General features: G+C 42.9%; 1 protein-coding gene across 5 annotated transcripts in view; it reads left to right on the forward strand.

Moving 5' to 3' along the window:
- HTR4 (5-hydroxytryptamine receptor 4) overlaps positions 1–27,365 on the forward strand; it is a 236,458-nt gene that overhangs the window by 74,510 nt on the left and 134,583 nt on the right. For 2 of the 5 annotated variants that reach the window (XM_050962753.1, XM_050962752.1), the window contains exon 2: positions 11,442–11,523. The exons of the other annotated variants lie outside the window; for them this stretch is intronic. In XM_050962753.1, the coding sequence (XP_050818710.1) occupies positions 11,498–11,523 (26 nt within the window). In that variant the 5' untranslated portion in view covers positions 11,442–11,497. The remainder of the gene's footprint in view (positions 1–11,441; positions 11,524–27,365) is intronic. 5 annotated transcript variants of the gene reach the window in all.

Here is a 27,365-nt window from a genome sequence, read left to right on the forward strand (position 1 = left end):
CAAATTGCATTGGGGGGGGGGGGTGAAGTGGGGTGGGGCTGCCATGGTGCTGAATGAGTGAGACAGATGATTGACTCAACAATGGGTCTTGCTTTGGCCAGCTGAGTGGGTTCTGATGACCTCAACACTGTCTCCAATGTATTCTTGCCCACACTTGACAGTTGGCTTTTTCCTCCAAATCACTGCCAGTCTCCTTTGCAGCCTATGAGGGTTAGGGACAAAGCATTTACATTGTGCTCTTAGGCGGCAGCAATAGTTAATTAAAACAGGAGGAGGAGCTCTCACCTCACAAGCCAAGCAGGGAGAGTTCTCGCTATGTACTTAGTGGCTAGATCCAGAGAGGAGGTAGAACTGCACTCCTCCTTACTTTAACCCCTAGGTGGTAGATGCTCAGGAGTAACGTTTTTCTGAGCATTGGCCCAGGGCAGTAGGAAAGATGACTCCTTAGCTGTTGTCTTTAAGTGGATCACTCAGATGAGTGGGTCTTTACTGTTTCATTACAGCTTCTGACAGTCTGGAAGTCCCCCATCAGAAATAAAACAAGACTCATTTAGACAGGCGTGCCCAACAGGTGGAAGAGATGCATCCCAGCCCTGACCCAGTGCAAACCAGCAACAAGATATCTGAAAGAGGAGGGCATGCAGATGTGGTGGAACTGGAGTCAGGATCTGGAAAAGAGGCATTCTTCCTGGATCAGGTTAAGCATGGCTTGTTCACTGATAGCTCGAGGTGGATAGAGTTTTGGCTTCATGAGAGAAGGCAGGAGGTGATCTTGGCTTCCATAATCATTTCTGTTGGCAGCTGGAGCAGATTCTGTAATGCAGAAACACTACTCATGATCCATTATAAATTAAACATTTGGAAGAAGAAGCTACTTTGGCAGGGCTACAGGAACCCACAGGGCTGTATCATGCCAAGGGAATCTCTGTAAAGGATAACAGAAGAGATACTTTCTGTACATAGCAGGATACATGATGGGGTGTGTAGTATATGAGTGGCATGAATTGGAAAGGATGCATTATCCGTGAGTGACAAAGCAAGTCATACAGGTCATCCTAAATGAGCATCAATTAAACCCTTTAATACCACACCACATTGTATTCTACGTGTGTTGTATGTTTTACAGTAAAACTGTTTGGAAGAATTTTAAAAAATATTATTGATGCTCTTTTCATATCCCTGAAGGGTCTCTAGATGCAATGCACCAATCACATTGGACTAAGAGGGAAAGAAAAATGATAACTAGTCCTATTTTAGAAACCTCTAAAGCAGGGATTGGCGACCTTTGGCCTGCGGCCCGCCAGGGTAAGCCCCTTGGTGGGTCGGGCTGGTTTGATTAGCTGCGCGTCCTCAGGTTCGTCCGATTGCAGCTCCCACTGGTCATGGTTAGCTGCTCCAGGCCAATGGGGGCTGCGGGAAGAGGCACAGGCTTAGGGATGTGCTGGCCTGAAATAGAAAGAATGACCTGAAATAGCTAATGAAGTCACTGTTTTAAGACCCTGTACATCAGGATCTTTCAGGGCTAGCTGGAAGTGCTGTATCCATTAGAGTGTTGCTAATCTGTCCTTTTTGGGGCTTTAAGACTGATGATGTTCCTAGCCCTGAAAAGTTGAGAGATATGGGACCTGAAATGTGTCACTGGTTCAGGTCTGAATGTTGTCTGTTTCCACATTTATGGGGGAAAGTCATATTTCTGTGAAAGCTGGATTTAAAATGGGGGAGAGGGAGACAAACTCTTTCAAGGTGTTCAGAAGTTAGGAATTTTGGAATGTGTCTTGGGGGGCAATAGATTAGAGGGCAGAACGTGGGTAAGATTGTAAAAGGTATAAGACAAATTAATTTCTCACACAATTGCACAATTTTATCATATGGATAAGAACATAAGAATGACCATACTGGGTCAAACCAATGGTCCAGCTAGCCCAGTATCTTGTCTTCTGACAGTGGCTGAGGCTTCAGAAGGAATGAACAAAACAGGGCAATTACTGAGTAATCCATCCCTGGTCATCCAGCCCCAGCATTTGGCAGTCAGAGGTTTAGGGACATCCAGAGCATGGGGTTGCATCTCTCATCATTGTGGCTAATAGCCATTGATGGACCTATCCTCCATGAAAATAGCTAATTCTTTTTTGAACCCAGTTATACTTTTTGACTTCACAACATCCGCTGGCCATGAGTTCCACAGGATGACTGTGTGTAGTATGAAGAAGTACTTCCTTTCCTTTGTTTTAAACCTACTGCTTATTAATTTAATTGGGTGATCCCTGGTTCTTGTGTTATGTGAAGGAGTAAATAGCACTTACTTATTCACTTTCTCCACATCATTTATGATTTTATAGATCTCTATCATTTCTCTACTTAATCATTTCTTTTCCAAGCTGAACAGTCCCAGTCTTTTTCTCTCTCCTCATATGAAAACTGTTCCATAACCCTACCTGTTTTTGTTGCCCTTTGCTGTACCTTTTCCAATTCTAATACATTTTTTTGAGATGCAGTGGCCAGAACTGCATGCAGTACTAAAGGTGTGGGTGTACTATGAATGTATATGTCTCTCTCACATGTGTACCTGCATAAACTGATCTATTAAAGTTGGTCAATAATTTTCCGTCAAAACTTTTGTTTATGGAAAATGACTTTTTGATAAAACAGACATTTTAAACAAAAACTTCCCGTCACCAAAAAATTTAGAATTGCCATTGAAGAACTTAAATCCTGCCAACTGAAATTCTAAATTTTTCTGCTTTAAGTGAAATTTTTGGTTTTCAGTTTTTCTACAAAAACCCCCAAAAGTGGAAGAAAAATTTTGATGGAAAAAAAAGAAGTGTTTTCATCAAAGTGTTTGATGGGGAAAAATAAATTATTTCTTGACTGGATGAATTATCCAATTATAGATGTAGAATATGTCTGAAAAATGTGCTGTTTACTCAGGAAAAAGTCTGGTTTTTGACTCAGTGGAATGCTATATTCTTTTATTTATGTGAATCTTATTTATCAGGATAGCAGCACTACAGTTAAGGCCCATTTTTCATTTTCAGGAGAACTCCTGGGTTTTGATGGCTTACTTATTAAGATAATTATGCTCCTAGCTCCATCTTGGTAGATTAGTTGCTAGGTGTGACTTTTTCTTATTGTAAATTGTAAGTTTTAAATATTTGAAGCTTTCTTTGAAAAAAGTATGATTGGGCCTTAATGTCAGACACCTTTTTCCTCCCCACAAACTGCAGACCGAAAATCATCTTCATGTAGGAGGTATGGTTTTGCAAGTAGTTAACAATTTTGGATGGACTTTGCATATTTAAGGGTTTACAAATGCCTGAAGTTAACATTCAAATGAGAACTAAAAAGGGCAGAAGTAGCTCATAGACTCATAGACTTTAAGGTCAGAAGGGACCATGATGATCTTCTAGTCTGACCTCCTGCACAACGCAGGCCACAGAATCTCACCCACCCTCTCCTGTAACAAACCGTGACTATATCTGAGCTATTGAAGTCCTCAACTTGTGATTTAAAGACTTCAAGGTGCAGAGAATCCTCCAGCAAGTGACCCATGTCCCACACTATAGAGGAAGGCGAAAGACTCCCAGGGCCTCTGCCAATCAGCCCTGGAGGAAAATTCCTTCCCAACCCCAAATATGGCGATCAGCTAAACCCTGAGCATGTGGGCAAGACTCACTAGCCAGACACCGAGGAAAGAATTCTCTGTAGTAACTCAGATCCCACCCTATCTAGTGTCCTATCACAGGCCATTGGGCATATTTACCGCTAATAGGCAAAGATCAATTAATTGCCAAAATGAGGCTATCCCATCATACCGTTCCTTCCATAAAATTATCAAGCTTAGTCTTGAAGCCAGATATGTCTTTTGCCTCCACTGCTCCCTTTGGAAGGCTATTTGTTCTGTGTTTGTACAACACCTTCCATAGTGGGGGGCCTATGATTGAAGATCCTAAGTACTATGGTCATACAAATAAATAAGTAAATATACTTTACAGACATTGTGAACAATTTAAATGTCGCTCAAGCTATTTGGGACTGAAGAATCATTTACTCTGGTGAGAATTTTCTTCATTGTGATCTGGTCATGTTGAGAGATCACAGATCTATGATGAGTCTCGTACTGAAACTGAGAGCTTTGCATGTTTCAAAATGATTCCCAAATAATTTCTTAGTTGCTGCTCTAGCAAAGCGACATTGGGGGGCAGGAGCATCACAAGCAGGTAACAATTTATCCCTTACACGCACCCACACTTACATTTTGACTTAGAATTGTAACCAGTGTAGGTTACAGTGAAGCAATTCTGTAACTTCCTGCTACTAAAGCTATTTTTCGTAGCTACTTTTTGTCCCTGTAGCAAAGAACAGATTCCTCCTCTTGTCTGTGACAGAGGGCAAGTTCTAAAGAATAAAGGTAAATTCTTTCAGATTTTTTCTCTTTGGAGATTTCAGTAAAAACAAAACGTCTGTTAGTCTATAAGGTGCCACAGGATTCTTTGCTGCTTTTACAGTAAAAACAAGTCAGTAACGACTTTTAAAATACTGATACCACCCCTTCCATTTACCTTCCACTGGCATACAAAGGCAGCATGTGTAATGATTCTAAAGCAGTGGGACGATAGATGTTCTTGGATGGTACTTTTAACATCAATTCTGCAGAATACACTGGTTTAGAGAACAGGGCTGAGACTCAGGAATTTTGGGTTCTGCTCCTGGCTCCACCACTGACTTTCAGTGTTAACTAAGATGACAAGTCACTTTACCACTTTGTGCCTCAGTTTGCTCCTCTGTAAAATGGGAAGAAGACCCCACACTTTCAGGGGCAATTTTAACCAGAATTAATGTTCAAACAGTGCTTTGTTGTTTCCATATGGTGGGTGACAGCTAAGAGTTGGCATGTTATTACTACCATTTACTGACAGCTCTGTTTGTTATTTAGATTATTTCATAATTGCCAGTTATGCAAATCTGAATTAACTTGCCAAGGGTAAAAATGCACCTGAGCTAATTTGAAACAAAGTTCGTATCAGATCCATTCACATGCACTTTTCCCCTTAACCAGTTAATTCAGTTTGTATTACAAACTAAATGGGTTATTGGAACATACTGGAGTTATTCAAAGCTCTTTGAAGATGAAAAGTTGTTTTATCTTTTTGGCAGAAGGAGGCATTAGGCATATTTAACATCCTCTGAGGCCAACTAGAGGAGGCTCCTCTCCCTTCTTTGACTGCAGGAACCATTCCATCAGCTTCCACCTGCAGATCACAACAGCCAATCCACACACATCTTTAAGAGTGGAAAGGAAGGAGGATATTATTTTGGACTGAAACGGTGGGTGAAATTTTAGGGAGGCAGAAGTGAATTGGCTAGGACACCAGAGCTCCTATGCCTACAAAATGTGCCATGAAGTCTTTAATGAGCAGAAATGACCAGGACCTTGATCTTAAGTGTCATTTGAAGGACCAGTTGGGAAGTTGGATTATCACTAAAGGCCAAATCCTGAAATTTCCTTGCTTAGAAGTTATTTAGGCAACACCCTTGACTTCAGTAGAAGTTTTTGCTTAGTAACAACTTCAGGGTTTGGCCCGTAAAGATTGAACTGTTCAGTATACTTTAGTCAGTACTGAGCCAGAGGTGTGTTCTAAACATGCACCTACAGTAAATTTCCAGAGTAATTTCCAGGGCGTGTATCTAAACTCCCATTCTCTTTCCATTGATCCCAAGAAACTGTATATTATTACTGTAGCACTATAGCAGTGACACTCTGTTAAGCTTTCTGTAAACTCGTAACAAGAGAGAACCTAATTCTAGGTCCAATTTCAGTTGTTGGGTTTAGTGTGTGGGTGCTGGGTGACCTGTGATAAACAGGAGGTCAGACTGGATGATCTATGGTCCGTCCCGTTCTGGCCTTAAACTCTGTAACTCCAATCTAGCCCTGAAAGAGTTTAGAATGCATTTTGAAGACATGATCCTAGAAATTAGTCCAATTTTTTTTGCACTGGGTCACTTATAGCAAACACACAAATTGATTCTCAGAGAAGCATATTCATTTCTGTTAACTCAAGATGGAGTTTTGATACTATTAGAAATTACATTAATATTCATACCAATTAAAGTCACTGGGGCATGCTACATTTTGTTTACCATGTGTTGAAAATCATTAATTTCTTTATAATTACAGCAATACCATGTATTCACATGGCTGTACTCTGCAATGCTATAGGAAAACTATTTCCAGCTAACATTAAGTCAGTGTGAACTTCATGTGAAAAGTGAAACTAATTTACCCACCTTCTTGCTTGCTTTTTCCAGCCAAGTTTGCAATCCTCTTCAATTGACTTCTTTTTGTATTATTATTCTTTTAAAATAAAAATATTATTCATTTATGACAGTGTTGTTGTAGCCATGTTGGTCACAGACTATTAGAGAGACAAGGTGGGTGAGGTAATTTCTTTTATTGGACCAACTTCTGTTGGTGAATGAAACAAACTTTGAACAGCAAGAGCTCTGTTGCTCAAAAGCTTGTTTCCTTCACCAACAGAAGTCAGGCCAATAAAAGATATTACCTCTCTCACCTTGTCTCTTATTCATGACAGGGATTTTCAAAGAACCCTAAGAAAATTAGTTAGTCCTTTAAACATCCCAGCTAGATGTGGGTGGGAACATTTTCAAAAATATATTTTCATTGAAATAAACTGTTTCTCCAAAGCTTGAAATGTTTCACAGAGATGTATAGGTTTTAACAAAGTTTTCATCCAGAGGGTTTTCTGAGGTCAAGGACTCACTGGTAACTTCTGATATGAGAGATAGGGAGGGAGAACTGAAAATCTGATCTTATCGAGTGGCTTTTGACACAAATCAAAAATGTTTGGGAGGTTTTGCTTTCATTCCAATGTGGAACAAAAATAAATTTTGAAACTTCAAAAGTTGACACAACACGGAATTGTCATCCTCTGGCCAACTCGATCCCAGCCTACAAATTGATACCCTGATCCTGCCAGTTATTTTGCATGGTGAAAGGGGTTGTTCTTATAGAGCCACTCACAGGATTGGGGCCATAGTTATGGATTTATCTTGCTGCCTTTATTTGTAGAAATAAAGCATGTGAAAAATATACCAGATTGGGGAATTTGCTAAGTTCAGGGGACATCCGTAAGTGGTAAAGACATCTTAGAGTCATAGAATCATAGACTTTAAGGTCAGAAGGGACCATTATGATCATCTAGTCTGACCTCCTGCACAACGCAGGGCACAGAATCTCACCCACCCACTCCAGCAACAAACCCCTAATCTATGTCTGAGCCACTGAAGTCCTCAAATCATGGTTTAAAGACTTCAAGGTGCAGAGAATCCTCCAGCAAGTGACCCATGTCCCATGCTGTAGAGAAAGGCAAAAACCCTCTAAGGCCTCTGCCAATCTGCCCTGAAGGAAAATTCTCATGACTTAGTTTTTATAAAAAGAATATTAAACAGAAGTCTAATGCAGAATTCAGCTTTGAGATTCAGATTTATGCAATATTCCTTTGAGGCCAGTGGAAATTTACTTGGAGAGGAAAGTAAGAATGGGACAAGTTGGTCACAGGAGCAGTCATGTGTGGCCTTATCTACCCCAGGTAACTGAACCATTGCTAACTGAACTGATGGGACAGCAACAGTTGGCAGTGGCCTCATTGAGGAGCACCAGATCGCCTTCCAAGGGATGCTTTGGAAAGTAGACATAAAGAATGAGGAGGATCTAAAGTCAGTGACTGCTGTTGCAACCCATGTTTTCAATGATGGAGTAACAAACTGGGGTAGAATTGTGACACTTATCTCTTGTGGTGGCTTTGTTGCAAAACACCTGAAGAGCATAAGCCAGGAGAATTGCATCAACACACTAGCAGGGATCATCACAGATGTGCTTGTCATAGGCAAACAAGATTGGCTAGTTAACTAAAGAGGCTGGGAGGGATTTGTTGAATTCTTTCCTGTAGAGGATCTAGAAGGTAGCATCAGGAAGGTTCTGGTGGCATAAATGCAGGGCCGCCCAGAGGATTCAGAGGCCCTGGGGTCTTTGGCGGTGGGGGGTCCAGGGGCGGCTCCAGGCACCAGCACGCTAAGTGCGTGCTTGGGGCGGAAAGCCACGGGGGGCGCTCTGCCAGTCACGGCGAGGGCGGCAGGCAGGTTGCCTTCGGTGGCATGCCTGCGGAGGGTCTGCTGGTCCCGCGGCTTTGGTGGACCTCCTACAGGCGTGCCGCCGAAGGCAGCCTGCCTGCCGTGCGTGGGGCGAAAAATACCTAGAGCTGCCCCTGGGGGGGTCCCTGCTGCCGAAGACCTGGCACTTCAGCGGTGGGTCCTCGGGAGGAAGGACCCCCCTGCTGCCGAATTGCTGCTGAAGACCAGGAGTGGAAGGAGTTCAGGGGGCCTGGGCCCCACCAGAGTTTTCCGGGGCCTGGGCCCCACCAGAGTTTTCCGGGGCCCCCAGAGCAAGTGAAGGACCCTGCTCCAGGACCCCCAAAAAACTCTTGTGGGGGCCCCTGTGGGGCCCAGGGCCTGGGGCAAATTGCCCCACTTGCCCCCGCCCCCCCCCGGGCGGCCCTGCATAAATGACCTAAATGCCAGGTGGACTAGATCTCCTTTGCATCTGGAGTTAGTGAACTGCACACTTTCTGCTGTGAAAGAATACCTATGACACTGTACTTCATGTGAACATAGAGAATAACATCTGCAAAAACAACAAGGTGTGCTGTTCTGGATACAAGTCTCTTGCTGAAGTTCCCCCATAGCTACACTGTCATTGCACTATGCTAATGCAGTTATACAGTCTTCTGGGTACCTAGCTCTGTAATTTTGGACATTGCTCCCTGAAGCAGTGGCTTGTGGGATATTTTGAAAGGCTTTCAGGAAGCATGTTGAACTTGAACTTCCCAAGTGTACAGAAGGCCTGTATGTATAATATCTGGTTAAATCCTGCTGTGCTGTCTCCTAGGAGACTGAATCTTGATTACTCAATTCTATATGATACATACATGTCATAAGCTTTCATGCTGTGAATTCCCATGTTTGTATTTTGTGCTGGGGAGATGTATTCTCTTGCATGAGATTTTTGTTTTATTTTCATGATAGTGGGAAATCTTCAGCAAACAGGTTACTTAACTGAAAATGCAGCACTAAGAAAGAGACAGACAGTTCATGCAGGTAGGGTCTGGAGTCTGAAGGAGTCACATGGGAAAATATACACAGGTTGTGTCTGTACTTCCAACCAAACCGTAGCTGTATCAGCCATGCAATGTAGGTGTAGATCTGTTTGCAGAGAATAGAGGTGGGCAGCATATCAATAGGTGGGAGGTGGGTAGCAAATGCAGGAGCTGCAGCAGCTGTTTTCTGCATCAGGGAACAATGTGTTTTCCCTGCAAACCACCACCTGACTCCACACCTCCTCTCTCTTTCAGGGAATGGGATTCTGCCCACTGCTCAGGAGTGTAGATGAAAGGGAAAGCCCTCGCTACACTCAACTATAGACTGAAGCAAAGCAGTCTCCTTTCACAAGACTATGCAACAATAGGCCATACTGGTGACTTATGAAGTGCGAGCTCCCCTGAGTTATGGGAGAAGCTTTTAGGCAAGATCGTGGCATGGCAAGTGGATCCACTGAGATATTCTTGCCATTGATAAAAGGTACTCAGCATTCCATGACCAGTGACTGAGTGTTCTCAGCTGGATGCCCTTGTACCTTAGGGAGCAGCTCCTACTGACAATGTTCCACAGGCGAGTTTGAGAGTCCTAGGGCAGTCTGGGAGGCCTTTTTCTTCATTGCGGCCTTTGATTGCTCCACTGAGTTTTATTTACTCTCCTCAGGGCAGGGGTCTGCTTTAGGCATTGACTGATTGCGACTGCATCACCTACTGTGCTGATGTTTGTGTTTGTTTTTAGTAACCTCTTTGCTGCCTAGCTACATATGATTATTGGTGTGATATAAACCTGCAAATAAATAGAATAAATAAAGGCATCTGATGCCAGGAGGTTATGGAGAAGGGGCTCAGCAAACAGACAGATACAAATAACCCCTCTCTCCTGCCTCAGCTCAACTTGGAGACATTACAGAAAAAGAAAAGAAACCAACATGAGGTGTAAAGAGAGCAACCAAGTGCTTAAGGATCTGGACCAGCTCCCATTGAAGCTAATGGGAGTCTAAGCATTCATTTCATTAGTATGGGGATGGCCCGTAAGCCTGTATCCCATTCCCAACCCTGGTCTAGAATCTCTCTCATTACCATGCTGTGTCTTATCTAACCTTGGGCCAGACAGCATAGGGGTACATCTACACTACCCGCCGGATTGGCGGGTAACGATCGAACTATCGGGGATCAATCTATCGCATGTAGTGTAGACATGATAAATTGATCCCCGATCACTCTCCCGTCGACTGCTGAACTCCAGCAGCGCGAGAAGTGGAAGCAAAGTCGACAGAGGAGCTGCGGCCATCGATCCCGTGCCGCAAGGATGTGAAGTAAGTAATTTTAATTCAATCTAAGATACGTCAACTTCAGCAATGCTATTCTCGTAGCTGAAGTTGTGTATCTTAGATTGATCCCCGCACCCCCCAGTGTAGACCAGGCCTAAGATTAGTCCAGTGAATAAGTGTTTGTAGGATCTGACCCTTAGATTGTAGCTTGAGGAAGGGACCCATGGCCAGATTCTGATCTCTGTTATACTAGTAAATCCAGAGTAACTCAATTATGTTCAGTGACATCGCTCCAGGTCAGTTACTGTGTAAATGACTTTAATTGAGTTGCTCTTGATGTATATGACAACTTCGGTCATCAGCAGGGACTGAGCCTGGGCTATCTTCATCTAAAATCACAAGCGTCTACTGTTTGAGTTAAAGGACTAATGCATTAGGTAAGAATGGTAGCAGGCCTGTAAACTTTCTATGTGGACCAGCTACTAGAGCAGGCCAAAGACTCAGTGCATGTTACATTTACACCAGTGTAAATGAGATCAAAATCTGATCCCAGTGTTTTTGGGTGAAAGCTGATCTCGCTGATATGGATGGGAGTTTTGCCATTGACTTCAGAGGAGCCAGGGCTTTTGCCCTTTGTCTTTAAAGTGCTATACACACATGATTATATATGTGTAGATAATAATAAAGACAAAACCACAGAAGGATTAGCTAAACTTGTTTTTTACTCACTCTCACGCATAGGTTTGTATATCTCAGTGTTATCATAAATAGCTACATTTCCTCCATGTGGGCAATGCAAGTAATTCCTCTCTTATATAAAGGTTTTAAAGCCACATTGGTTTTATTTGTATGTATTATTTATTTGTTTTCTTTTCAAGCAAACTCCGGATAGAGGGGCACAGGGCAACGGTGCCAATATAAGGGCATTTCCACAATGGGGGAAAGCACACAAAGGTCAGACCATTTAACTTATAATTATCTTTTCTTGCTGTCTCCACTCCAGGACCAGGTTTCTTCTATGGGCGCTGAACTCCCAGCTACCTATGCCTATTGCCTGTGATGGAAGAACTTGATGTTAATGTGAGGTAGGAGAAACCGTGCGGCATACTGTACATTGCAGATCTTCTGGCTATGGAGCTGCAGGAGGTCAATAATAACATAGCGTGTTTGCAAAGCTGCGGGATGTCAGATTTTTCTGTTTGCCTGTATTGTTAGGTTACTGCTACTGCAGCAATATTTGGTTTTGGGTTTCCTTGAGTATACTTTGTTAGGTAGCTTTGTGCTGTTATTTTTATGAATGTGGAGCCACCACAGCTAAACCCACAGCAGTGTAATACAACATTACTAAGCTCTGTATCACATCTCCCACATGTCACAAGTCAGAGCCTAACCTGAGGGAGCTGTTTAAGTTGAGGGTAGGGATGGGGAGAGAGGAGGGCAGGAGTCAGTTTACAGCAGCTGAGGATCTGCTCCTAGATTTTTATTCAAAAATTATTTTTTGATTTTTATTCTAAAAATGAAGAGCCTGGTTATCCTCTTCCTTACACAGAGGTAAACCTAGAATAACACCACTGAAGTCTAATAACACCACTAATCTATTAGAGTTCTTTGAAGGGGTCAACAAACATGTGGACAAGGGGGATCCAGTGGACATAGTGTGCTTAGATTTCCAGAAAGCCTTTGACAAGGTCCCTCACCAGAGGCTCTTATGTAAATTAAGCTGTCATGGGGTAAAAGGGAAGGTCCTTTCATGGATTGAGAACTGCCTAAAAGACAGGGAACAAAGGGTAGGAATTAATGGTAAATTCTCAGAATGGAGAGGGGTAACTAATGGTGTTCCCCAAAGGTCAGTCCTAGGACCAATCCTATTCAATTTATTCATAAATGATCTGGAGAAAGGGGTAAACAGTGAGGTGGCAAAGTTTGCAGATGATACTAAACTACTCAAGATAATTAAGACCAAAGCAGATTGTGAAGAACTTCAAAAATATCTCACAAAACTAAGTGATTGGGCAACAAAATGGCAAATGAAATTTAATGTGGATAAATGTAAAGTGATGCACATTGGAAAAAATAAGCCCAACTATACATACAATATGATGGGGGCTAATTTAGCTACAACAAGTCAGGAAAAAGATCTTGGCATCATCGTGGATAGTTCTCTGAAGATGTCCACACAGTGTGCAGAGGCGGTCAAAAAAGCAAACAAGATGTTAGGAATCATTAAAAAGGGGATAGAGAATAAGACTGGGAATATATTATTGCCCTTATATAAATCCATGGTACGCCCACATCTCGAATACTGTGTACAGATGTGGTCTCCTCACCTCAAAAAAGATATTCTAGCACTAGAAAAGGTTCAGAAAAGGGCAACTAAAATGATTAGGGGTTTGGAGAGGGTTCCATATGAGGAAAGATTAAAGAGGCTAGGCCTCTTCAGCTTGGAAAAGAGGATACTAAGGGGGGATATGATAGAGGTATATAAAATCATGAGTGATGTGGAGAAAGTGGATAATGAAAAGTTATTTACTTATTCCCATAATACAAGAACTAGGGGTCACCAAATGAAATTAATAGGTAGCAGGTTTAAAACAAATAAAAGGAAGTTCTTCTTCACACAGCGCACAGTAAACTTGTGGAACTCCTTACCTGCGGAAGTTGTGAAGGCTGGGACTAAAACAATGTTTAAAAGGGAACTGGATAAATTCATGGTGGCTAAGTCCATAAATGGCTATTAGCCAGGAAGGGTAAAGAATGGTGTCCCTAGCCTCTGTTCAGCAGAGGATGGAGATGAATGGCAGGAGAGAGATCACTTGATCATTGCCTGTTAGCTTCACTCCCTCTGGGGCACCTGGCATTGACCACTGTCGGTAGACAGATACTGGGCTAGATGGACCTTTGGTCTGACCCGATACGGCCGTTCTTATGAAGTCAGTTCAGAGACACTGGCATAAACTGGTGTCCCCAAGAGGAAAATTAGTGCTGTGATTGCTTTGTGCCAATTTAGTGCTAGAGTAAAATGCTGGAATGACAGTCCTGGAAACTGAAGTTCCCTATTTTTATTGAGGTACTCTTGGGGGAGAGAGTACCTTTCTTTCTCTCTCCCTGCCAGTGTAGCCCATCCTGAATTGAAGTTCCTCCTGTAGTCCTGAGATAGCAGTTCAATCTCCGTGGCTCATATAGCACTTGGCCTCTTTGATAGGACTGCCACAAGGTTGCCAGTTAGTTCGATGGCAGTGCTGTTTTGTGTGGACTGAGACCCCATCAAACTCATTTCACATAAAGCCACCAAACAATGATCAGAGAGTAGGAATTTGGGATTGCTACTGATAGACCTTGAATCTGCACTGCTGACTCTGAGGGAAAAGGCAGAGTTCCACAAGCAATTGAAGCAAAGAGTCCTGTGGCACCTTATAGACTAACAGACGTTTTGGAGCATGAGCTTCATGGGTGAATACCCACTTGGTCGGATGCATGTAGTGGAAATTTACAGGGGCAGGTATATATATGCATATATAGAGTAACCCTGGTCGGGGCTCTAAGGGTATGTTGATTTGTTCCCATGTTAGTGTAGGGAGTGTCCTGAGTAGATGGTGCAGTTTCTTAGTGTATTCCTCAGTGAGATCTGAGGGAAGTGGGCTGTAGAATTCTATTCTATATTATTCTATCTACTACCCAAGATCCACAAACCTGGAAATCCTGGACGCCCCATCATCTTGGACCTTGGCACTCTCACTGAAGGACAGTCTGGATATGTGGACTCCCTACTCAGACCCTATGCCACCAGCACTCCCAGCTATCTCCGTGACACCACTGATTTCCTGAGGAAACTATAATGCATTAGTGACCTTCCAGAAAACACCATCCTAGCCACCATGGATGTAGAGGCTCTCTACACAAACATCCCACACACAGATGGAATACAAGCTGTCAGGAACAGTATCCCTGATGATGACACTGCACAACTGGTTGCTGAGCTCTGTGCCTTTATCCTCACACACAACTATTTCAAATTTGATGACAATATATACCTCCAGATCAGTGGCACCGCTATGGGCACCCGCATGGCCCCACAATATGCCAACACTTTTATGGCTGACCTGGAACAACGCTTCCTCAGCTCTCGTCCACTCACACCCCTTCTCTACCTGTGCTACACTGATGACATCTTGATCATCTGGACCCATGGGAGGGAGACTCTGGAAAAATTCCACCACAATTTCAACAGTTTCCACCCCACCATCAACCTCAGCTTAGACCAATCTACATGGGAGGTCCACTTCCTAGACACCACGGTGCAAATAAGTGATGGTCACATTAACACCACCCTATACCGAAAACCTACCGACCGCTATGCCTATCTTCATGCCTCCAGCTTCCATCCTGGGCACACCACACGATCCATTGTCTACAGCCAAGCACTGAGGTACAACCGCATATGCTCTAACCCCTCAGACAGAGACCAACACTTACAAAATCTCCACCAAGCATTCTCAAAACCACAATACCCGCACGAGGAAATAAGGAAACAGATCAACAGAGCCAGACATGTACCCAAAAGCCTCCTACTGCAAGACAAACGCAAGAAAGGAACCAACAGGACTCCTCTGGCCATCACATACAGTCTCCAGTTAAAACCCCTCCAACACCTCATCAGGGATCTACAACCCATCCTGGACAACGATCCCACACTTTCACAGGCCTTGGGTGGCAGGCCAGCCCTCGCCCACAGACAACCTGCCCACCTGAACCATATTCTCACCAGTATCTGCACACCGCACCATAGTAACTCTAGCTCAGGAACCAATCCATGCAACAAACCTCGATGCCAACTCTGCCCACATATCTACACCAGCGACACCATCACAGGACCTAACCAGATCAGCCACAACATCACCTGTTCATTCACCTGCACGTCCTCCAATGTAATATACGCCATCATATGCCAGCAATGCCCCTCTGCTATGTACATCGGCCAAACTGGACAGTCTCTACGGAAAAGGATAAATGGACACAAATGGACAGATATTAGCAATGGCAATATACAAAAACCTGTAGGAGAACACTTCAACCTCCCTGGCCACACAATAGCAGATCTTAAGGTGGCCATCCTGCAGCAAAAAAACTTCAGGACTAGACTTCAAAGAGAAACTGCTGAGCTTCAATTCATCTGCAAATTTGACACCATCAGCTCAGAATTAAACAAAGACTGTGATGGCTTGCCAACTACAAAACCAGTTTCTCCTCCCTTGGTTTTCACACCTCAGCTGCTAGAAGAGGGCCTCATCCTCCCTGATTGAACTAACCTCATTATCTCTAGCCTGCTTCTTGCTTGCACATATATACCTGCCCCTGTTCCACTACATGCATCCGATGAAGTGGGTATTCACCCACGAAAGCTCATGCTCCAAAACGTCTGTTAGTCTATAAGGTGCCACAGGACTCTTTGCTGCTTTTACAGATCCAGACTAACACGTCTACCCCTCTGATACAAGTAATTGAGAGAGGTATCCAGAATTAAGTGCTCCACAATCTTCTTAAAATCTGTTTTCTATATCTCTTCCATCGCCTGCATTTCAGTTTATTTTTCAATGCAGCATTACTCTGAAAAAGTCCTCTGCATTACCATGCTTAGACACCTTCTTGAGAGGTGCCTGGGAAAGTCCACAGAACAGATCAATTGTCAATTAAAATCAAATAGATCAAATGCATTTGCACTCATTTTCCAAGGAATCTTTCCCTAATGAGTTGCCTAACAGAGAGCATAAGTGTTTCAAAAGCCTTAGTCATGATGATGAGTAGTGAGTTGCAGAATCGAGCTGAGGTTAGTGCGGGGATAGATATGTAATGTGGGGAGTTGGGAGCATGATTCCACTATATTAAATTAGCAATTAGTTGAATAATAAACGAGTTGAATAAAAGTGGAATGAGAGGGGAGATATTTTGTCTTTGGGGACCCGAGTATCCTTTCACTTGCAATGGTGCAAATGATGAGTAGTTCCGTGGAGGTGACTGGAGCTGCATCAGGGAAAACCAGTGTTGATGACAGGAGAATCATGCCCCTGGTGTGTAATACTTGACATCTGTATGGTTGGATTATGGAGAAGGGGAGAAAGCATGAAGCTGAGTATATCCGAAGAGACTCTGCCTGTCCTCCCTTTCCACTGGGATTGATGTGAGAATGGTTTCTCTTGGAGGCTATTCAGATGGGCCCCTAGCAGAACGCTTTGCTTAGCTCTCTTACCTGTGAGGAGGCCATCAGGAAAAGCTGTCATCTCAGTTCCTGGTTGGTGGCAATGGGGCATGCTGGTCACCTCAGCAAATACATTCCTTTCTCCCTGGCTGGGTGGGAGGAGGGAGGGGAGGTAATTAGCTCTCTCAGGCAATTTCTGTGCACAACAGATTTCATTTTGGGGGCTGCCACCCCACCCAAGAGAATATCTTTGCTTCTCACCCACTTTCTAATATAGCAAATTAAGTTTTTGGGTTCTAACGGCCATGCAGCATTCTGCCCTTGGTTTGTGCACAACTCACACTAATGTCAGCTGGGAGAGATCCTTGTAAGACATGTACCTTACACCCCAGAGTTCGTCAGTTTGGGCCTGATCAAAGCCCATTCAAGTCAATGGAAAGACTGTCACTGACTTGAGGTTTGACTCAGAAACTTCATCACTTCAGAAAAAGCACTAACTCCTCCACTGGCTTGCAATCAGTCGACCTCCCCCAGCTTTGTGCAACTCTGTAAATGTATTCGGAAATCAGTGTTTTAATGAATACTGAACAGGTCACATTTATAACCCAGCAATCGATTCCGAGAGGTAATGTGTTTTGCTTAATGAAATTTGTTTTGGCTTTGCCAAGCCAGGAACACAGCACAGTGCTTATACTGCTGTTCTTTTTCTGTAAGGGGAATTGTAGTGCTAATACCTAGAGTGCTATCGTGTTACCTCCATCTTCTCTCCCCTTCCTTTGAATACATCAGAAAACTCTTCCTCGTTATTGATTAATAGAAGAAAAAGTATGAAAACTCCCTAAGAAACTTTTCACCTCCTAGGCTTGTTGTTAGCTTTTTGCAATTCACTAGGAATGGGCACATTTGATCAGGCTAATGGTCTATTTAGACCAGTGGCTCTAAACCTTTCCAGACTACTGTACCCCTTTCAGGAGTCTGATTTGTTTCACCTCACTTAAAAACTACTTGCTTACATAATCAGACATAAAAATACAAAAGTGCCACAGCACACTGTTACTGAACAATGGTTACTTTCTCATTTTTACCATATAATTATAAAATGCATTGATTGGCTTTCCCCCACTGCAGAGAAATGTTTATGCTAAGACAGACTGTTTCCTTGGAATTGAAAACAAAAAATACACCCTCCCCCCCACCCCCCGGCATTTTCATTGCTATCAGAGTTAGATGTTGTGAGAACCTTGACTCTCTCTGTTGCCATTTAAAATGTTTTAGAATAAAATTTGTAGTCCAAATAAGTGGAAAGTGTCCCTTTAAGTGTGACAGAAATGCTCTCCCAAAGTACATTATCTCCTGAAAACTATTTTGTGCTGAGGCAATTTTTGTCTCATCCAGGTAGAACGGTGAAAGGATCTCTGATGAGAGATTGCTCTCTCTCTCTCACTCAGTAATTATTTAAACCTGCTTGTCATTCAGATGTTAAAACGCAGCATAATGCAATTTTCTGTCTCTTTCTATGGACATTTGAAACCTGTCCTAAATACATATTGGTTCACTGTTTTGCATTTGGTTTGATATGTCAAACACTGGGGTCAAATCTCACTCTCATTTATAACTTAAAAATGAATTCTTTTTCCTTTGTTCTTATTGGGTTGATTCATGAACTATACAACAAAGCCCTTAATTTGACACTATGCTGGAAAGTTTTATACACAGCACTTCCCTTCAGGAATGTATTTTTGTTTTAACTCCACAATCTCCAGCCAAGGGATTTGTTTTTGAGAGGTTCGCTTGTCAGCTACCAGTAGATAGCTGATATTTCCATGCTCCCCCGATTTCAAATTAGATTAGTTATTTCACTCAGAAGTAACATATAGAACATTTTTACAGAAGCAAGGCGTTTCCAAATTTAGTTCTTAAAAATTGCTCAAGGCCACATAATAAATCAGTGAGATTAAAACCCACAAATCCTGACTTCCAGTCCCCCAATGCCACTCACAGATAATCCAGCAGAAAGTCCACACATGTAGGGGGAGCAGGTTCTACAGAGGCACTCTGATACCATATGGATGACAGTGGGATGGATGGATGGATAGCAGGCAGGCATATTGGAACAGAACTTCCTGAAAGCAGAATTTTGTCCTTTAATCTCATTCAGAAGGCCCTTAAGCATGTATTTAAGTTTAATCATCTGAGTAGTCTCATTGACTTCATTCAATGGAACTACTTACATGTTTGAAGTTAGGCATGTACTTAGGCAGTACCTTCCTAATGGGGACCTTAGAGATTCCAGCAGCAAAGCCTTTGGCAAGATACCCTGTGTGATACTGAACCTCGTTAGAGAAAGAACAGAGTCTGTCTCTCCCTATCTGCATGAAGCCAGGTAGTCAGAATCAGCTGTGTGAATGTTGTACAGAATGTTTTACTTGAATGAAAAGGTCATTATAGATTATGAAGGCTTCTGTGCAGAGCTGCGATGTAAAGTGAGAGAAATATCGCTGGAAAATAAATGAGTTTTTGACATTCTCTTTTGTGACTTGTATTTATCACTGTCAATGTGATTAGCAGACCCCTTCTCTCTAATTCTAGGGTGGAAAACTAAAGGAACTGGCAACTATTTTAGATGTATATTTCACAGGATTTTTCAACGTACTGTGTCCTGCTTGTTGTTGTTGGATACATTCATTATATGCAGCCTGTTAACGAGGTACCACCAAGAAGTTTGGGATCAGAGTTTGACCTAACTGTTACAACATGGAGAAGAACATGTTCTGGATTTTAATTTTTTTTAAAAAGAAGCCACAATCTGTGGACTCATCCATATATCTGCATGCAAATCAGGTAGTTGGCTCATAAAATGGCCAAGTATATTCATAACAACTCAGTTTGCATGTATGTATAAAGGAGATTCCATGCTCCAAGAACTGCACCTACAGAATTTGGTGGTGCATCTTACCAGGCCCTCTGAAAGTGCAACTCTTCCTGTTTGTTTAGCATTGCAGGAAGGGGGATTCTCTAGTTCTTTAGAGCATCTGCAAGTCTGGGCAGCAAATGTGCTTTGCCTAGAAAGCACTGAAGAATGGGGTTACCAAGAGAGTCTTTGAAAGTCTTCCCAGTCCTTCGGAGGTTTTCATTATCTTACTCGGTAGTGTTCCCGCTAGCCAGGATAAAGTAAAACTGCTCATCACTGATCCACTTGCTGTTTGACTCATAAGAAACAAATGCATCCCCTCTCCTCCCCATTATCTGGATGCAGGAGTGGTGAAATCTTTTGGGCAGTCTGAGCAGTTTGACGTTGGCTGACTGTCAGTCGGACTCACCTCCTTCCCACTCTCTCAGCACTGATGCTTGTCATTCATTCATTCAGCCCCTAAATGGACACTTGTTGCCTAGCAACCTATCTCATTATTGCTGTGCATCCTTTGCAAGTCTTGTGCTTTTATGTATCAATTTATTTAAAATCAAATAGAAAAAGAGGAGGAGGGAGAAAGAGAAAATAGCTGCAGTTTGGCTGCCTCTATCTTGTGGAAGAGGATTCCTCAAAACGAAGGGAAATTTGTTGCCATAAAAACTGAGAGAGGTTTCAGGAAGTGATCTATTTGGGGTATCTAAATGTTCTGAATAGAACTGGGAGAATTTTTTTTCAGGGAATACAGTTTCACCAAAAAATGCATTTTGGGGGACCTGAAAATACTCATGAATTCAGGTTGAATTTGATATATAATTTCAGCTGAAAAAATACCTGATTTTTCCACCCCAAATGTCAAAACATTTCATTTTGACCATTTCAAAATGTTTTGTTTTGACTTTTTCATTATGAAATGGCATTTTGTTTTCATATTTGGTCAATTAAAAACACACACACACACACACACACACACACACACACACACACACACACACACACACACACACACACACACACACACACACACACACACACAAAATGTTTAGGTCAATTCGAAACAGTGTTTTTGGTTTCGGTTTGAATCAGACCAGTTTATTTTCTAATTTTTTTTGGTTCTGCTCCAAATTCTGAAAAATCCATTATTCACTCAGCTCTAGTTTAGAGTGAACCAATTAGACTTTTAACACAGTCTATCGATTGCTTCAGAGTAATTACTGTACAGATCACTTCAATCAAACACTCCCAGTTACCACTTTGCTGCCACATTGGACTCCAGGCCCATGCATTTCTGGATCTTGCCTTAGCTGTTTGTTTTTGCGATTGTGCTGAAGCGACACTTAGTGAGGTCTTCTGAATAATCATCAGGATTCAGTGTCAGCTTTAAATGTCATCAGCTATGTGGGTTGTCAACACATACTTCCTAGGGCAGAGATATTTGAGAGTGCCACTCTAAGCTCCCACATGTAGTCTTTGTGCTGAGCTTTGGGGCATTGTCTCTCACAACTGCATGTGCTCTAATCCACCATGCATGGTGGATGGGATTTCAGCTCCTTCATTTTGTGGGCCACTTTTTAAGGGAAAGTTTCCCCGGTGGACTGACTTGCTCTCTTGCCCTTCAACCTTCAACTACCTGGTTCTCATCTTCTTTAATCTGTAGACTACCTGGAAATGTTTTGCAGATCACACAGCTCAAGGGCTGCTGGCTTAAGACTTTTAAAAGTCCCTTCCCCCAGCCAAAAGTAGCACCAGCTCCGATGTGAGTTAGAGGTGCATGAGCGACTGGAAGGCTGCAGACACCAGCTAGCCTAGCCTAGGGCTTTGTCTGGTAAACTGGTCCACTTGTCCCCAAGAAGCTGTGAACCACTGATCAAACACTGCCTCTAGCTGACAGATTTCCATTGAATAAGCATCCAGTAGAACATGCTCACTACTCTACATATAACCACATTTCAAGTATTAAGGGTAGAATGTCTTCTTTATAATCATGTCGAGGGAGAAGCACTGGGTATCTCTATTGGCATTGCGGCCCTTGGGTACGGCACCCGGCTGGGAATGAGGAGACCCGAGTTCTTTTCACAGCCCTGATACTGACTCGTTGTGTGACCTTGGGCAAATCACAGAATCCAACTGGGCCAAAGTTTCCCCATCTGTAACAAACCTCAAGCTCCAGGGCACACTTTTTTATGTGGTTTAACTTGTTTTATTCGTTTAATTTCATAATCATAAACTTAACTCTGCAGTCCAGCTAGACTTGTGAAGGTAGGGAAAAATGAAATGCAGCAGTAAGTCAGGAACACAAGGATTGCAGGGGGCTAAATCACAGCAAGGTATGTTAGTCCTAGCTCCAGAAGGAATGGTTGGTTAAGTCAGGAAGGAATTTTGCCAGCCACTTACAGCTCCCTGACTTCCCCTATAGACAGGTTAGACAGGAAGTCACTTCCCCTATAGACAGGTTATAATGGGGGTGTTTCTTGCACTTTCCACTGAAACAGCTAGTGCTGGGCCACTGTCAGAGATGAGATATTACTGGACTAAATGGACCACTGGGCTGATCTGGTAGAGCAATTCCTCTATTCCTGCACACTGAAATCTTCAGATGAAGTGCGAAGTGTTATAATTAGTTGGTTTCAATTCAGGGTGTGATCACAGCTATACTGTTTACTGAACACAGTTATGTAAAAGGTCTGTTGTTTTTCTCAGGTGTTGAGGACTTAGAGCTATTTAGGAATTATCTTTTGCCTTACATTGCTACAGAGTTCACTGCCTTTCCATAAACTCTCCCATGGCACCTTGCGTAGGTGGTAGATTCCCTTTACTAAATAAACAAAAGAGAAGCCGTCTGGGTTTGTCATGCTGATAATTGCTTTTTATTTTGAAATCAAGTACCTGAAATAACTGAATTTTAGGATAATATTAATTGTTCCCAAACTCTCCGTATTATCAGCTAAAGTTCTGACAGCCAGTTGCGAAAGGTATTTTGCAGATCAGGGCATGCTGAGAAATGCAGAGCCTGCTAGGAATACAGCAAATGGTTCATTAATCTCATCCCGACTTTGAGAAATGAGAATCAAGGGGAAGGAACAGGGAACCAAATTGACTGAATTAGTTTTGTTTATTTGGAAGCAAGGGTGATATTCTGTTATTTAAACCAGACAGCATCCCTCTAGATGGTTCATTTAAAAAAAAATCAATATTGGCTGGCCCCACCATTTGGCATAGTGTGTTCTTGCACATCAGCTACTTCAGAGCACTTAGGAATCCAGGAAGGAGAAGACCTTCTCTGCAGCCCCACATCCCCTGAGAGTCAGGTCTCTGGTCAGAATGAGTCCCAGTTCCTGAACCTCACTGTATTGGCCAATGCAGCCACTTCTCACTTGTAACAGTGGGAAGAGATTTACTTCAGCAATGCCATGGGTAGGATTATTGAGGTATTGTAGGAAAAGTAGGGAAGAGGTGGCAAGTGGACATGGAAGAAGGTGCATGAGCAGAGCTGTCTACTGTTAGCCACGGATCACTGTGACAACTTTACAGTGAGATGGAGAAGATGCAGGAAGAGGGATGGACTCAGACCCGTCTCTCAGTCTAATCCTTTGGGAAAGAGGGACACAGAGTCACAATAAGAGGTGAGTAGGCACAAAGGGACAGATTCTGCCACCCTTACTTGCATGGAACGTCACTCGCACATGTGAGTAGGGTATTCATATGAGCACTGCTCAATGAGTAGAAGAGGCAGGCATGAAACAAGCCTATTTCCTCTCCTGAAACACCTCAGGCTTAGTCCAAAGGGTCAAAGGATCACAGCACGTTCCAGTAGTCACTCAGACTTTATGTTTGCCTTCAGGAGGGAACACAGAGACAGCTGGCTAGATAGAAACACTGTGCGGAGACTCAGAAGGGAAAGGAGACACATGGTGGCAGGTAAGGCAGAAAATGGACTTGGGTTGAAGGAGGGATGATTGGAGAAGCTACGTACTTTCATGGGTTAATGGAAGGGAACAAGCCCTTAGATTAAAGTTATCTGAACACAGTGAAGTATGTTTACTTTCCAGGAATCACAGTTTACTGTTTGCAGCATGTCCCTAGAACACAAAGGGCCTTTTGTAGATCCCTTGCTAGCTTCAGTTGAAGTCATTAAAATATAATTTTTCTCAGCCTTTCAGCTCAGATTCCTTTTTAGGTGCATTAGTCAAGATCAGGGCAAATGCCAAGCTAAAATGACTGAAGAAGAGCTCTGTGTAGCTCACCAACAGAAGTTGGTCCAATAGATATTTCCTCACCTACTGTGTCTCTCGTTTTGTAAACTATGACCAGCATGGTGCTCTTCCTCCCTCTCTCCAGGCTCCTTTCCCAGTGAAGATCAGTTGTAGCCATTCTGTAACCCCTGCTGCATCCTCTCTTGGGGATGAGGCACTAGATCCAGTGCTTGCATGGAGATGGACTTGATTTAGTAGGCCTTTTGCTACATTTACCTTCTCGGACCCTGTCTTCCTAGCAGGAGGGTTGTCGGGACCAGAGGCATGATTAGGTGAGACTGGGATATTTGCATTCCTCAGTGTTGTTCCAGTGACATTAACCTCTTGTTCAAATTGTTAAACTGATAAGAGTATTGACAGAATCTCTTAAGGAAAGTGGCAGTGGGAAGGGCAGGAAATGCCAGTGGAAAGAGGAGGAAATGGAAACTAAAAGTCCAATCCTGCAGGTCCTTACTGAGGCAAAACTCCCTCTGTCAGTTCTCACCAGCTGAGGATCTGGCCCCACATGAGGCACCGCACTGACACTGCCAAGAGAATAGTGTATGTGTGTGTGTTGTGTAGACACATGGGGCCAAATTATTAGGTGTGGCTTGGCCATTTGTACTGCACCACTGGCAGAGTCTGGCAATAGTGCCAGAGTAATTGGCCACCATGAGATCGAGTGTTGGGCCCATGATCCAGGAAGCGGAAAGGTGAGTTGTGAAAGTCTAGACACAAAAGAGCAGCATGATTAATTTGCACTAATGCACAGGTACAGAAACTGTGGGGAGACTGAAAGGTATATTAAACCTATGAACAGAGTAGAGGTGATGGCCGTCTCTAACAGCACGTGGTCCTCTGTCTTATGACAACGCATTCACCACCACCACTGTACTGCTTTTGTGTGTCATGTGTGGCTTCATATTTTTGTGCCTGTCTGTCTAAAATCCTTATTAACTGAATAAAGCAGCGTGTAATGCTGTCTACACTGAATTCTCTGCAGAGCTTTGGTATGGCTTAGTGCAATGGCACAATGTATCAGCCAGAGTACTTTTCGTCTTGTTGAACTTTTCTCTCAGTTTCTAGGGAAACATTTTATAGCTCTATATTTATCAGAGTGTCTTTCCAAACACCTCCGCTAACTCTTAATTAATGGAATTTTAAAGCTTTGCTCCAACTACTGCAAGTTAATAGAGTGCTCACCGACAACAGCTGTGGAACTAGAGAGACATGTATACATGCAATACATTTACAGGGTGAATATGTGTCAGAGGGGCATCTCTCCCTGATCCATCTGTATATCCTCAGTATCCTGGATTGGGAGGTATAGCAATGTTAAATTTTACAATCTGACTCTTTAACAAGGACATTTTTATCTGGGAAGATTTCTTGTTGTAATCTAACACAAATACAGAGTAACTTAAGCAGTAGAATTTAATGCCATATCAGATAGTGCAGTCTTTCTTTAACTTCAGTGCCTCTGCAAATAATCGCAGCTGTCTCTTGTTAAAGATTCGGTGGGGGGAGAGGAGATTTTTGGAGTTTATTGGAAAATATTGTGCACTAGAGTGCAGGACTGGAATAGCAAGACCTGCTGTAGGTTAAGATTAAGGGACATTGGTAAAATTGTGAAAGGGCCCCAGGAAAGCAGTAGAAAGAGGCACTGCAATTCAGGATTGAACTGCATAAGCAGGGTTCTGTGGGAGCTCAGGACCTGATTAGCAGTATGGGTCATAGGTCAGGGTTAATAGATCTAGTACAGGTCATGAATGAGTTACATTGACAATGCTGTATCTAGTAATCAGGTCTGGAATATTTGGTAGTGTTACAAGACAAAACTAAAGTGCACTGGCATTGCTGTTAGTGGGAACCTGATGGCTCTCTGCCTGTCTCATATCTACTCACATTGAAGTTAAAATTCCCAGGGCTTTTGGAAAAGTGCAGGGGGACAAGCCCAGTGTTCTGGAAATGATTCTCTCCTAGTAGAGTCAGTTGTAATGTCCAAAGCTGCAGTGAGCTACTGCTGAGTGCAGAACGCCTACTGCAGTGCCCCAATCAGTCTGGGAAGTTACTGAACTGGCTGTATCTAAATTACTGGTTTGGAAAGAACATTTGCAATATCTTGAATATGAATGATACCTCACAAAACCCAGTTCTGGTTGCATGTACTTGGCCTATCAGATATCTATGGCAGATAGGTCTTTTTATTGGCCTGGTATGGATAATATATGGCACTGTTGGTGGACTGTCTCCTTAAAATAAAGTGCACACACCGTGCATATGGGATTGACACTCATTTGTCTTACCCAATTGAATGCTTCCACTATTTATTTTGCCCCTGATATACTGTGGCAATGAATCATTGATCATATGACGTACTGGTCTGGCAAATATTATGTTGTCTGCTGCTCTTACTAATGTGTAGAAGGAGGCCATTTACTACAGTAACTTATCATCTTGCTGCATCTGTTAGCCCAGTAGTTAGCATAATGTGTCCTCTGAACAGCAGTCTCTGCCTCTCTAATGATAAGGCCTGATTAAAAATGCCATTCCTCTGAACAGTTGCCCCGCTGTCTTGAAATGATGCAGAAAATCCTGGGGGAATGAAATTTTCAGGGGGTACTCAGCAGTTTGGGAGTTAATTCAGTGTAGATCAAGATAAAGAAAGAACATTGAGGTGTCTGGGAAAGTGTTACAGGACAGAAAATTGTCTGCATAGCCAAATTTGTGTGTGTTGAAATCTTATAGCGGAACTTTCTTCATCTTTCTGTCATTCTGCATACTCCATCCCCCACTTCCAAAAGAGAGAAAATGTTGTTGACCATGTAAACTCTCTGGGTCAGATTCACGAAGGAGCATGACAAAGGTGTGCTCGTGAAAATGCCCATGCTGTTTTTGCACCCAGCTTCGCCTGAGCTGTTTGTACAAACCAGGTAACTGCAAGCCAAACGGAAGTTTGCAAGCACATATGTGGGCTTTTGAGGGTCCAGTTGTGGGTGCATTTTTGAAGGTGGACTTATAGGGCGCAATCCTGATCTGTTATATTAGTGTAAATCCAGCATAACTGAGAGATTAATTTCACTAAGAATGTGTATTTTGGAAAATGTGGCCTTTCTTCTGTGGAAAATGTGGCCTTTTCTTCCCATGACATGAGACTGGCTAAACTCAAGTGCAGTGTTGTTTTATATCTGATCTCTTCTTTGGGGCACTATAACCTGTAATTTCAAGGGCATGGCCGCAATACTACAACAGCCATTTTCCACCTGTAACTTCTGTGCCTTAAGCGCCTCTTTGCTGGCTATTGTGACAAATATTGGAATCCAAACGTGAACTCCCCAAGGAACAATTGATGGTGTGATGGGACTTCATTCTTATACACCTTCCCCTTTCCCCAATTCTGTTCTCTGTTACACCCCCCAATGCAACTGGTGTGTGTGTGTGTGTGCGCGCGCGCATCAGGGGAGAGGGGGAAGGCCTGGGTAACCTGAAGACAGAATTTATTCCCATGTTTGCAAGAGTCCCTTATGCTTTTTATACCTGGGGATGGCAAGTCCAGCAACCTAGCCACTACCCTTTCAGGAATATAGTTACAAC

The sequence above is a fragment of the Gopherus flavomarginatus genome, chromosome 7 (genome assembly GCF_025201925.1).
Source record: "Gopherus flavomarginatus isolate rGopFla2 chromosome 7, rGopFla2.mat.asm, whole genome shotgun sequence".
Lineage (NCBI taxonomy): Eukaryota > Metazoa > Chordata > Testudines > Testudinidae > Gopherus > Gopherus flavomarginatus.